The 14,375-nt window shown below is 37.1% G+C and overlaps 1 protein-coding gene and 1 pseudogene across 2 annotated transcripts; both read right to left on the bottom strand.

The window, feature by feature from the left end:
- Positions 1 to 4,798: 4,798 nt before the first annotated feature.
- LOC306877671 (solute carrier family 25 member 44-like) lies at positions 4,799 to 10,787 on the bottom strand. Its single transcript, XM_079429572.1, has 4 exons — positions 10,644 to 10,787; positions 7,119 to 7,781; positions 6,346 to 6,473; positions 4,799 to 6,041 (listed from the first exon to the last, which is right to left on the bottom strand). The coding sequence occupies exons 2-4, from the start codon at positions 7,741 to 7,743 to the stop codon at positions 5,850 to 5,852; spliced, it is 945 nt and encodes a 314-aa protein (XP_079285698.1). The 5' UTR covers positions 7,744 to 7,781; positions 10,644 to 10,787; the 3' UTR covers positions 4,799 to 5,849.
- A 522-nt stretch (positions 10,788 to 11,309) lies between these two features.
- On the bottom strand, positions 11,310 to 14,375 carry LOC306881435 (ornithine decarboxylase antizyme 2-like; annotated as a pseudogene). Its single transcript, XR_013785790.1, has 6 exons — positions 14,286 to 14,375; positions 14,134 to 14,183; positions 13,348 to 13,502; positions 12,968 to 13,143; positions 12,230 to 12,315; positions 11,310 to 11,996 (listed from the first exon to the last, which is right to left on the bottom strand). The product of XR_013785790.1 is annotated as an ornithine decarboxylase antizyme 2-like (transcript).

The raw sequence follows: 14,375 nt of genomic DNA, 5'->3' as shown, positions 1-14,375 counted from the left end.
GTTACGCCTTCTGGACCACTGCTGATAGCAAGCATCTGTGACGTACGTCAGTGGTCCCTCCCTCCCACCCAGATGGATGTAATGGCTTACAGGAGCACCCATTCTTCTAACGCTTCTTATTCATCTCACACCCTTGAATTCATTGCTTTAATACTATCCGGGCTGTCACATTTATTCCCATATAAAGCTCCTAAAGACTTTAAGTAGTCAGTTCATACTCTTCTATGGTCTCTTTTATCACTTTGTCAGTTCTTCATCTTTTGGATTAAAGTGAATGTAAATGATAGTTTTCATTTTCCGCCAGTGCACTTTTTAAATCTATTCAGCAGTGCTGTCACTATGACACTCGATATTAATTATTTTTACAAATACATTCGGTTGATGAAATTGGGAGAATGATTATTGGAGTACATTTTATGGGAAAATACTTTTTCAGTCTTTCTACTTCAAAATTTCATCTTTAATTCAGTGTTGCTTGTCGTTTCTTTGTAATTATTTGTTACATGTAGCAGCAATTTCTGAGTGAAGTGTTTAAAAGTAAATTCCACACCATTTTTTTTCAGTCTGTATGCACTCTAGATTTAAATTCTATCAATTTGAGTCCATTTTCTTGTCTTTTAAACAACCCACAGTACATTTCCCATGAAGACCCATTCATCCTGGATCCTGCCTCCCAAGAGGAGAAGGACAGGAGCCCCAGGAGAGAAAGAGGGGCCCCAGGCTGAACCCCCCCACCCCTCCTAGGCAGTCTGATTTGTTCCTGTCCCGATGCCGTTTCATTTATCTCTTTGACAAAGTGCCTTCGAGACAGCAGTTGATAATTAATGTAGAGAGAGGGCAGAGAGCACTTTGTCATTTCTCCAGGAAGTATCCAGGAGAAGGAACGGACCCATCCACTCACTTGCACACCCTCATCAGCCACCGTTTGTCCCATCAATCAATTGATTTGGTATGGGCTTTCAGATGTTGCTGTGTGTGAATGTATCTTTTCTCTCCTTTGTTTTTATAAGGCCCTGGTGAATGTGCCAATGTGTGGTTCATGAAATAGACTGTGCTATGCCAAGAACATGATGTGGAGGACCATTGTTCTTCAAGAACATGCAGAAAGGTTGCATTAACATACTGTGTAGTATTGTGTGTAGTTATTGCATAAACAACAATGGAACAGAAAATGGAATTGCATTTAAGCACTTTTGGGTAACATTTTATTTGACTGTTTCCTTGTTACATGTACTTACTATAGTAATAACCGTAAACTATCCAAAATTACAAGCCTAAATCAAACCCTATATAATAAATACATTTTGTTAATCAACATTACTCAGTACATAATTGTGTAATTACACTATAACAAGGACACCTTAAAGTGTAACCCAATTTTTTTGTATGGGTAATACTTTACAATTTGGTAACATTATGGCATTATGATTCCAAATGAAACCGTTCCATTCCACAAAAGACTCTTTATAGTGGAAAATGGTTCTTTAGACTGTTAAAACGTTCTTCATACTAGGGGGAAAAAAATGGTTCTTTTAAGAACCATTCACTTCAAGACTCTTCTATGACATTGCTGAGAAACCCCCTTTAGGAACCTTTAATTTTAAGAGTGCAAATGGACCTGGTTTGAGGTCACACCAGATTAAATCACAAATCACCAATCGACATACACTAATGGAGAACATCCATCAACGTCCAGCTCTGCAAAAGAGACACGGCCCAGTGTAACAACACCCTGTCCACTGATATCACAGATATAGAGACCCCCAGACTCGTTAGGGCATCTATTATGCTCAGTCATTTTTCACTCAGAAATTTACCTAATGGAAGTCACTCCCAGTGGGACGACATGCGTCAATGCCCTGGGCGTCTGACTATGAAGAGCAGAGCTTCAAACTCCAGTCCATCTGATATTTGCTTGATCATTTATCTGCATTGACCTCAAACTAATCAGCGATTGAGTCATCAGACCTCAGCTCGAAAGCTTCCCATTTTCCCATCTGCTTATCACTGAACGTTTCTCTCAGCAGAAACGTTCTTTAATTAGGATTAAGAAAATTAAGTAACAATAAGGTTTCATATGTAAACATTAAGTAACTACAGTAGTAAACATGGATGAACACTGAACAACGCTTTTACTCTATTTGTTAATCTTAGACTGAATACGAAATCGCATACTTCTGCAAATTCACAATATTCATACAACGGTAGGTGAAAAATACCCAGATGATGCACTAGTTCCAGCGGGATTCTGAAGTGCGGATCAAATAGAAACTTTACCATCCCATGAGGCCACGATGACAGAAACACAACTGAAGCTGGTAGGTCACATGACAATGGCATCATGGCGAATGTAGTGCATCCAGGTTTTAATCATACTACTTGTGTTCTACCATAAAACAAACCAAAATAATTAGTTATTCAAAAAAGTACCTAATCAGAGAGTATGCCATTTTGAATGCAGCCCCTTTTTGTTAACTTGAACATTTACAAATACATTTTTAAAATCGAATGTTGTATCCGGTAACATTAGTTATTGCACAAACTTGAATGAACAATGAAGAAATGTATTTTTTATTAACTAACATTAACAAAGCTTAATAAATACTGTAAATTGTACTGCTCATTGTTAGTTCATGTTTGCTATGTTAACAAATGGAACCTTATTGTAAAGTGTTACTAACAATTGATAAATTATACATTTTTTTATGCAGTTTTTCTTAATAAATATAAATAAATATAACATTATGATAAAAAATGACAACAAGTATAATTAAATAATGATAAAAATATGTTATAGACAAACCTAAGAAAAACAAATAATGCATTTTCATAAAATGTGAGTTTTATGGGAAAGGACAGTAATGCTCTTTTCAGAGGACCATAGCTGTTGTGGGTGTAAGATAGTGGTTTTGGCAGCAGTGATGAAGTCTGCACCATTGTGTTCTGGCTGAGACATGGATCATTGGCAGCACTTTCTTGGCCTGAGGGCTGAGGCCCTATCACAGCACTAGTTAATCACATCTGCACATCGCACCCGCCAGCACAAAATATTGCCGCAAACACACTGATAACAGGCCATTGTTCTGCTATGATTTAATTATGTTGCTTAAAATCTTGGGCTGCGTGAATTATGTAAGAGAAGCAATGGCATAGTTTGTGTTTTATTCATTCTCTCTGCATATAAACTGTCCCAGTTTATATTTATTTGGATTGTTTAGTGTTTTTTCTCAGTTATATTATGCCATTTGGTATAAAAACAGAAACCATTTCACCAGCATCCCAACTGATTAAATCAATTTAAGTTTAAACCTGAATACTATAGATTACTTTTCTGATTTGGAAGTTGTTTTTCCCTTTAGATCAGATCACGCTTCAGCAGATTCATCAGAATTTCAAAGCTTTCCTACTGATAGAAAAGGAATGATGATATGTTGCAAACTTTGAAATGTAAAGTTTGAATGAGTAATATCTTCCCCTCCCCAAAGTTTTGAAATGCAACTAACCATCATATAAATGTAGCTACAGGGAAACATGTCTCATCTCTAACCTCGGGCTTTTCAGAAGCACTGCTCTGGCACTAATCATTAAATCAGAGCAGAAAGAATCTCCGCTGCCTAAAGACAAACACACTGTTGGGGGCAGCACACTTGCCCTGAAATGTAACTAATGCACATACACTTCTCAAACAGTCTTTTTGTAACGTTTCATCTTCTGCTGCAGTGTTGAAGACATATCAGTATAATTCCTGCCACTGATTTTGAATTTATAGCTACAATATAATTTTATAGATATTATGTTATGTATGTTTTTTACAAAAACACTGAAGTCTCTCCTTTTTGACTCCAAGCCCCCATTAAGATTACATGACTTTTACAGTTGTTCCAGTTGCTGTACTGATTTTTTTTTTAAACATTTTGTTTGGCTGAAATATTAGCATATTAGAGAGTGTTAAAGAACTAGAGACATGTATATTCATTATAAAAATGCCCACATAAATGTATGATTGACTTCTCTGCTTCTAAATCACACTATTAAAATGAGGCTTACCTCCAGATTATTCATGGCATTTGTTTAGGATGTAAATTAACAACAAATATATTGTTTTGTCTTACTTTAAATCATTTAAAGCATTTTGATGGCCACTTGGGCCCTTCCCTCTGATTGAGTATAACATGTATAATTTTTACTATGTACTTCATATGCTTTTACAGATCAACAGCTACAAATGTGCACCAAACAGTGTTTCAGATATTTACTTCAATTAGCTGTTGACGTTGAGAGTCATAGCACACCATATGTGCCATTATATACATATGTGTGTTATTTTGTACTTATTTGTGGAGTAAGTTCTCAATTCTCAATAGTTGTGTCTGTATTTATTTCTTTTTTATTCTCATGAACTATTAATTTGCTGATGCACACAAAAATAAAAACAGATTCCTCTATATACAAGTTTAAATTATTCAAGGCTAAACTATTGATTTGCTGTCTATCCTGTTGTTCTAAAGTAGCCAGGATGAAGCTAAAGTGAAAATGCAAGTAAAAATACTTCGGAACAGCAGCAGTTGCTATATATATATATAATTAGTATGACTGGAATAAGTTTATCTGGCTTATCTATGACTGAGCAAAACAAGACTAGACTTTTTATAAGTGGCTGCTCCCTGTTGGTGACAAGTAGAATCACACAGCACAGAATCTATACACTGCCAAAAGCTTTCCTTCAGAATACAGCTACCATGTCGACGCAAAATTTACAGGTACATTTTCCTTCTAAGATGCTTCACAGACAATATATAAGGGGTATGGTTTAAAAACTTGTTTATATTCTCACAGTTCACTCAATTGCACAAGATGTTCTCAAAGGGATACTTTACCCAAAAATTAACATTGCTTCATGATTTCTCTCATTTCTTCTTAAAACTGTAGCAGAATGTCCAAAATGGTACACTCCACAGAATGAAAGAAGACTTGCAGAAGTTTGCACTTCTGTTGAATAATTGAGAAAATGCTGAACTTTGTGCAAAAGTTGTACGGATATCTTGACGCACATTATAATGGTAAGTTGTCCTTAAAGCAGCTCAAAAATTCTGCTAAACATCAGCTCATGAGTCTCACTTACGGAAGAAAATTTGGGAAGCCAGTGAGAAAAAATTGAAGGGCACACACGCAAATATATAACTCCATATATTTACAATCAGTTTTGAGTTTTCATCATACATCGTCAGCAACAGATTTTCAACATATTTACCTTGAATATTCACTCAGCTTTGTTAACTTAAAACATCCCAACACCCCACAAAAACAACGCAAAACATTCAGAGGTGAACATGGTATACATAAAAGATATAAACTTAATAAAGTACCATATAAACTATACTACGTCTGATAAAATGCCATTGTGGGGACAGTTGAATAAAGGGAGTTCTCTAAATAAAAATATATTAAAGGAAATATTGTTGATACCCTAGATAAAAGCAATGAATTAAGTCATTTAAAACACCACTTATACAACGAGCAATAAATTAACGTCGCAAAATGCTATTTTTCTAAAACATTCAATCTGTTAGATTACATACTTTTAAAAAATCCATTCAAGAAAAACTTGTGCCTCTTACACAATTACAAACCTGAGCAGCATTTCCCCTCATTGACAGACAGTAACACAGAGCTCAAAAGCTGCAGTGTTACTATCAGCTAAAAAAATCATTTCAGAATCACCCGAAAGCAATCTGCACTGTCATACTAAAGCGTCACCAGGCAGGAGACTTAAAAGGCAAAAATGGAAAATAAGGTGGAGTGAAGGAGTCCTAAGGGAGACGACAGACACTGTAAGGTTTTTGCTTTTTTTACCAATGTCGGGAGTCAACCAGCTCTGGACGCAAGCTGAGCTTTTTGAGAGTTTCATAACCAACCACAATGACTATTGCTGTGGGCGCTGAGGATATGATGCGAGCAGAGAGGCCTTTGGTCATCCCCCAGAATCCTTCCTCTCTGATCAGCTGGTTAAAGGTCTCAATGACTGATGTCCTGCCCTCCACCTGGCCCCCCGCAAAAAAAAAAAAAAAGTGTCAGATATTTGGTTATTAGGTTTTCTGGGGTTTAAGAAAAAATTACATCAAAAATGAGAGAATTGGGGAAAGCACACATCAGAAAAATAAAAATATACAAAGAATTACACACATGTGTCAAATCAGTTCTGTTGAGTTGCTGGTTTGCATTTGTTAACCTCATTTTACAAAAGCCGGTTTTTGATAGTCATCTGTGTTTTGTTGTACATGTAAACACACTCTTGCCAGCTATACATTTCGGTTGTCTGATTTTTGACTGTTTAATGGAAATCACCTGAACCCGGGCCCTGATGACATCCATGGGGTTGGTGACAGTGGAGGCAGTGGCAGCTGCCAGAGGTCCAGCCATTGCCTGCAGCACTAGATGAGGGCAGTTACTGGGAGCCATCTCAGACAACTGTTCTGTGGAGCCAAAAAGAGCAAATTAAATTTCAACTGCTTCAGAATCAGCTGATATTATATCAATCTCTAATGAGACTGATTGCCAACCACGACAACTTTTGTCCATGTGACTCTGAACAGTATTTTATCAAAACATGAAGATTCAAAGTACATAAAAATGGCATTTCTACTTAAATACATACACAATCTGCCACTAAACTGAGCAAATTAATTGAAATGTTACACTACCTTTCAAAAGTTTGTTGGTTTAAAAAGTATTTTATGATCACCAAGGCTGCATTTATTTGATCAAAACAACAGTAAAAACAGTATATTATTATAATATAAAATATGTTTTCTATTTTACTGTTTTAAAAATGTCATTTATACCTGTGATTGAGAAGCTGAATTTTCAACAGTTATCAGTGACACACAATCCTTTAGAAATCATTCTAATATGCTGATTTTGTGCTCAAGAAAGATTATTTATTATTTTCAATGTTGAAAACCATTGTGATGCTTAACTTTTTTGCTGAAACCATGACAATTTATTTTGAAACAGAAAATTTGCAACAATGTAACATTCTTTACAGTCACTTTTGATCAATTTAATGCATTTTTAAAAAATATATATTTATCAAAAAAGTAATGGTGAGGATCTCTTACCTGCATAGAAGTGGTAAAACGGCCACCAAACGGCACTGTTGGGGATGTATGTGAGGAGAGAAGCCACATATCCTCGATAAAAGCCACGAATGCCATCCACAGCAAATATCTGCCCAATAATGTCTCTTGTCTGGCCGAAAAATACAGAATGCTTTGCTTCCATTTTGGGTTTCACTTTAAAGCGGGTCAGATGCTCCCCTTGGCCCTGCATCATGAGCTGCTGTGATATGACGTCTATGGGAACAGTAATGCTCTGGGCCACCAGTGACGCGGAGCCTCCAGCCACCAATGACTTCAGCGTATTGTCTTTAGAATAGTTGGAGACATATTTCCTTACCAGTTCATAGGTGGTTATGTACGCCTGCCCTGATATGAGTGTGAACGTGGTCACCATGAAGCCCCTGTACAGTCCTCTCAGACCCTCAGTTCTCAGAATCTTTCGGAAGGCATCGTAGGTCCCAGTGTAGAGAGACTTCCCCTTCTGAACCTGCAGCCTGGTGCGGATCAATGTGGCCGGATAGACTGTGGTGCGGATGGCCATGGTCATGAAGACTCCAAAAGAGTAGAACTTGCGTTTGTCCAAGTCCTCCCATTCTATGATCTGAATGTTACGCTTCTGTTGCATTTTTCCTGCCTGTAGTGCCCGGCATGAGTCCCAGCCACCTGGTAAATAACAGGGGATGAATACACTTGTTAATGGGATGGCTGACCCAAAATTAACATTCTTATACAGGGCTCCAAACTGCGACTAAAATGGTCGCATTTGCGACCAAAAATATTAATTTGCGAGTGAAGTTTTTGTTGAGGTCGCCACTGGCGACTATATATAATTTGCATGAAAGGACTTTTTTCCCGATTGTTTTGCGCTCACATCTTTTGTTATGTTCACGTATTAAACTTACATAAGACGATGCGCATCAAAGTTTTACTGAAAAGAGTTTCAAACAGTCCTCGTCTCTGCCGCACACAGTCTGCTGAACGCAGTGAGAGAGACCTGAAAGGGCCTGTTTACACCTGGTCACTTCATGCATTTTCTCTGATCGGATATCTATATGATTTGTTAAAAACGTTTCCCCATTTACACTTGGCCACATAAATGTGTCTTCGCAAAACGGATATAAAGCCGTTCTTCAATTCCCGCTTCATATGCAAATATAACGGAGTTCACGTCAATGAAAGCAATGGATAATTTTATTAATTATCAGCTAATTTCAATATCAAGAGAGCGCGCGGCATCAGCACTGGAAAGATAGGCTAGTCTCGCTACTTTTAATGAAGAAGATTGTGTGTTGAGCGTCTGCGACTTACTTTCAGGTTCATTCAGTTTGCGCGTCGCTTGCTGAAGAAATACTCCGCTAATACTCCGAGATCTTATAGTCTATGCTGTGTTCTGTTAATGCATGGACTTCCTGTTATTTGAAGCGCACTTGCCATCCAGTAATCGCAAAAAGCTTTGTGCTGTCTTACTTTTTAATAAAAAAAGTATCAGCTTTAAAATGCTACGAAATTCAAATGATGCGGTTTGGGTGCTCTTTAATGCGGAGCACAAGCGCACACTGTCGGTAATATAAACACCAGTACCCCGCGTCCACACGGTCCGTGTATGCGTCCGAATCGCGCGAGCGGAGAGTATCGCACTTAATGCTCAGGCGCGATCTCTTTAGCACCTCAGTTAAAGCAGCAAGTGAACCCATTATATATTTCGATTTACTACTATAGTATGAAATGAACATGATCAAAAGGTAGGCAATAAGAAAGCCTATAGTACAACTTACTGAAATGTTTTATGTAAAAGCTCATTCAGTGTTTCAAACTGAGGAAATGTATAATACATTGTAATACATTTACCTCAGAATAACCACTCAGTGTCCATAAACTCATCAGTCAGCTAGAAAAATAACTATAAAGAGGAGCGTTTTGCTATATTCATGCGCTGTTGCATATTAATATTTTTACTTATTCTGTTGTACATGATTCAACTCCTATAAAATTGCATTTTACTAATGAAGAAAAACAGACTGAATGTGTGAAAGACGTGACAACATTTATAGGATGCACTGCACTCAGTTGCCAAGTGATGCTTATGGTCCATGATATTGGTACAGATTCTGTGTAACGAACAATTCTTTGTGACTGTATATTTCAAGTTGTAAAAGACATTTAATTCACACTTTAAGTGAACCTTAGTCCCCCGGTCGACCTGATCATCTACAAGATGGATTAAAATGCTGATAAAGCCTAGAAAAGATAAGACATAAACACATGACAAAATGATTGAAATGTTAAAATAGAGGGGGGAAAATAAAATGATAATAATAAAATAAACCACTTTTATTCTGTGGCACCTAAAAAAATAATTTGGCGCCTAAGTTTTTCTTTTATAGGAGCCAATGGCTCCTTACTCGATTTTTTTGTCTGGAGCCCTGTTATATCATTTTCTCACCCTCGTGTTGAAACTGAACCTGTTGATCTTTCTTGCTCCAGTGGAACAGAAATAGATGTTAGGCAGCACCTTTTGTGTTCCACTAAAATCAGTCAGTCATACAGGTTTAGAACAACATGAAGGTAGGTGGGTAAACGATGATTGAATTTGATGAGTGAATGAGATGAGTGAATTATCCCTTTGATTAATGGTAATAAATCGAGAATGTGATTAGGAATTGGGATTGCACTACTACAGATGTAAGGAACTTCAAAATCTACAGTCTATACAAATATGTATGTTCTGTGGGGGAAAAGTAGTACATTTGAGAATTTGACTTAACATGAATATTATTAGATTTTTTATTAAATGTGTACTAGATCTTAAGCAATTAAGTTATGCATATTAAAACGATTGATCATTCAGCCAAAAATGAGATTTATTTCATCATTAGGCCTTCTTATCCGGATGTCATTGTATGGTTTTCTTCTGCTGAATTCAAAAGATAGTATTTTGAAGAATGTTGGTAACAGTTTTGATGTCTATTGACGTTCATTGTATGGCCAAAAACCTCTATGGCATTTCTCAAATATCTTATTTTATGTTCCAGTGAAGAAAGAAAATAGATTGACATTAAAGTGAGTACATGGTGACAGAATTTTCACTTTCATTTTGGGGTGAACTAAGTTATTCTTTTAAGACTTATTGTTTTTGATTCAGGAAACTAGTAGTTTTCACTATTGGCTCCTAAAACATCTAGTACGTGCACCGGTTCATTATAAAGTCGCATTGCTTGCTAGTATCGTTCATTAGCTTTCAGTCTACATGCCTGAGCTAACTGGCTCTCTGTAACTTACACTGGTGCTGTCTCTGTACAATAATACTGCTGTCTTAAATCATGTTCAGATAAACACTGACAGGGTCGACGATTCAGAGAGTTGCTTTGTAAATGCACACACAAGTGATAGTCTGCTTGCTTTGATAGCATGATCTGTAGTGGCTGGCTAACGTTAGTTTGCAAGCTCTCATGCGGCTGAATGGACAGCCGGGCTCCGCTTTATCATCTGTGATCTCAGCTCGAGCAACAGCAGTGAACGTCTTACCGTACAGCAGAGATGAATCAGGGATAGGCCATATTTAAGCTGACATCGGTGTGTATGTTCAGGACAGGACAGTAGCTACAGCCGCTCACTGGGTAGTGAACATGGTAGGGATCGGTGGCGATGGTGATGACGCTATCTGTCACTCAGCTGAACCGACCAATCACAGCGCTCTGATCCCACTTTCTATTAAAGGTTAAAGTTCATCGACCGGGGTGCTAGGAATAACGTAGGTGTCAAAATTCACACTAATTTAATTTAATTTATAATTTCATTTCATTTTTCTAAAATCATGCCAGCTAACTGAATGTGTGTATAGGTGAGAGTCTGTTTGTGCTGCTTCAAATAACCTTGATATGTTTGCATTCGACATTCAGTTTGCTTATTTCTATGTGGTTTTGTGACATTCTTTGAGATTGAAAAAACTGACACGATTTTGTGCAGTTTCAAATACTTAAAAAAGTACAAAAACTTATGCTCCTTTGTCGAAATATTTTTAAGATTTCAGCTCTTGTTTTTTTCTTGTTTAAATGTGTAAAGAAAGAAAGAAAGTATAATCTATTACTGCTTTTGAAATAAATTCTCCACACACATACCTTTCCACAATGTGATATGAATAAATATGAATAAATGTCCCTGTTGTTATATCACCAAAACACTGCAGATATTGTAGCTAGAGTGGAAATTTATTAACAATTTATCTATTTGTGAAGAGTAAACTGGCCTTAATTAAATTTCCAGTATGTTCAATTATTAAGCTTGGTTTTATTTGTAGTTTTACTGAGAGGCCATGTCAATTACTGATTCGTTGAGTGCAATAAAAGTACACATTACAGCATGCAGGTGTTGCTATAATTCAGATTACATACTTTTTTTGTCATAAAAAGTGTTAGTTAAAACTCATCCACAGAGAACACAAGAATCACTCTTCAATGCATAGGCCTATATTACTGGCATAATATTTCAGCCATTGTCAGCCACTTACACACAACAAACCAGTTATATTGCTATTTTTATACTTAAACACATTTAAATGTTCAGTCTGAGAAGGCATGTCTCTTTAAATGATCAGTAAGGTTAACATTACTCTATTACTTTTTTTTCAGTTACTGGGTTACCCTGAATGCCCCCCTCTACAATGTTAGTTTTGAACAATAACTACTGTTATACTTGGTATACTTAGCAACAGTCTACAAGAATTCTGTGTGTTTTAAAGGCCTCATAGTCGTTCTTCTGATGAGTGAGTTTGTTGTATAGTGTAGACCATAAGACGCAAATCTCCTGCAATGGATGCTATTAGATGATCTTGTTTTACAAGCTCAAAGCCAAGGTAGCAGAATGTTCTGGTGAGGAGCACTGTAGAAGAGACAAGAAGAAGTCAAAACTTCTCAAAAATGCATCAGATTTCATAGGCTAGAAGATTTATGTCAACCCCCTCTGGTGAAATGTGAGTAACGTTGTCATGATAATGTCTTAAAACACAGTTGATAATTAAGAATGGTGTAATGTATTGTGGTTCTTTGTAATTATACTGTAAGATTCAACCCAACCCATTTCCAGCAACTCAAAACCACTCATCCTGAACTTACATTTATCAGGCCTGTTCTTCATGAACCACACAAATACATGATTGATCTTCAGTTTCTCCTCTGCAAACTCCAAAACAGCAGTAAGCCTTCAAGATTAAGGAGAATAAAGAAAACATTTTTACTAATTCCCTTATAAGGAAAGTCAGTTCAATCTGACACCATATTTGCAATGCCTCCTGGCTATTTTGGACATGCAAGACTAACTCGTATCTCGAATGGGGAACTACTGAGATCTCAAAAAGTGCTGGACAAACTCACATTTTAAAAACATATTTCAAATCAGTAATAAAACCTGACAAACTGTCCAATAAAAGTTGTTTATTTTGCTCAAATATTGTTAAAAAGTGTGTATTTCAGGTTGGTCCAGCAGACATAAGCACACATCTCAGGACTCTGACTGTTTCTATGGGAGCTGGAGCTTCTAATGGTCCTAACTTATTACGCCATATATTGTGCATTACACTTTCTTGCAATCTTAGTAATATGAGTAACTGTCTTTGTACAGTTGTTGACGCTTCCACTGGTATCATCAAATGTGTTTGGCTGTGAAGAATCTGTCCCTTTTGGGATACAGTGAGAGTGCAGAAAGTAGTTACGCAAGACCTTTTAAGCCAGGATTAGAAGGTTTTGAAAAATGTATAACCTCTATTAATGTGACAGTAGTGGGGCTTAGTGATCCATTCACAGTGTCTTTTTGCTCAAATAAGCCTTATAGTTCAGTCCATACTAATTGCTTACCCTTCTTTGGTGCCTTTGAGAAGTTCTCTATTTGGTAAACCAACAAAGAGGCTACGGCCAGAGAGCACAGTCTGCATACTCCATGACAACTGCTCACTTTGCTGATACTGAAAAAGCAGAATAGATGATTCGCTGTCCAGTGAGGTCACCTGCTGTTTCACCATTAACTTCCCATCCTGCATGAAAGGATGACATAATTTTTTTTTTTAGCAAATTACTTTACATTCTTCTGTGCTTAAATAAAGTCACATTCATCTCATAAACCTGGACAGAAGTAGCTGCTCATAGTTTGGACCACTGAAGCATTACATTAGATAAGATATTTTTATATGTGGCTTTAGTAAATAAGCATCTCCATTGTGAGGTTGTGATGGCCTCACCTTATAAAGTAGCACATCTTGAGTCAGATCCCTGCTCGTGCTTTGCCCGGCTGTATTCATCCTCTGTGGGCGAGGGGCATCAGGAGCACCACTGAGGCCCTGGAGCCTGCTGCCTGACCCAGCGGAGCACACAAGCCGAATCCACAAGTACAGCTCTGCACAGACACAAGATAGAACTTTGAACTTTGAGTTTATGGTCCAAATAATTCATGTTAAACAAACAAAACACAAGATATGGCCAGTGTGATGTAAACTCTCATTTGGCTGCATATGGCATAGACCTATATATGGCATATATTTGATTTCATAATAGTCTTAATGAATGGTGTTATATTAAGTGCATAATTACAATGCATGTTGAATTATACATTTACAGATTGATCAGTACTACCCTAAAGAAAGTGTACTATTGCATGTTAGACCCCAACCCTTATACTTTTGGCTACATTTGGTCCTCATAATCTATTTTGATAGATTTATTAAAAAATAAATAATTTATAAAAAAAAATAGCGTCATGAGTAATATGAATTTGCAGTATAGACAATAGGCTGTGCCAACTTTTCTCAATCATTGCGTAAACGCGCGCCTTGTCTAATCGTGCAAAGTGCTTGACACCGGAGGAGCAGTGCTGCATTACAAACTTTAAAAATAAAAATACAGAATATAAACGTAAGGATCAAACACCACGATGATAGAGAAAAGATCTGATAGGCCTAATGTGCGGTCCGGGGCATGAAGTACTGATGATGTAAGACCTACTCTACACCGATCACGATTCTAAATACGGAACACACTGAGCCTTAAACAGCGCCTCAGCAATAAAGGGGGATGATAGCTGTTTGATATAATAAAACGGGTATTAATAGACAATAATTGAGTCCTTATCCAGTACTGGCCTAACCAAAGAAAGAAAGATAGAAACGCGACTATTACTTACCTTGTTGGGTGTTGATTGGGGTAAATTTCCCTGACGAGTCTCGGTTATGATGCTGCGTCCTCTCGAGTGGATCGAGTGCTGCTTCGTCAT

The sequence above is a fragment of the Barbus barbus genome (assembly GCF_936440315.1).
Source record: "Barbus barbus genome assembly, chromosome: 2".
In the NCBI taxonomy this organism is placed as follows: domain Eukaryota; kingdom Metazoa; phylum Chordata; class Actinopteri; order Cypriniformes; family Cyprinidae; genus Barbus; species Barbus barbus.
This window is presented reverse-complemented; position numbering and strand designations above follow the sequence as displayed.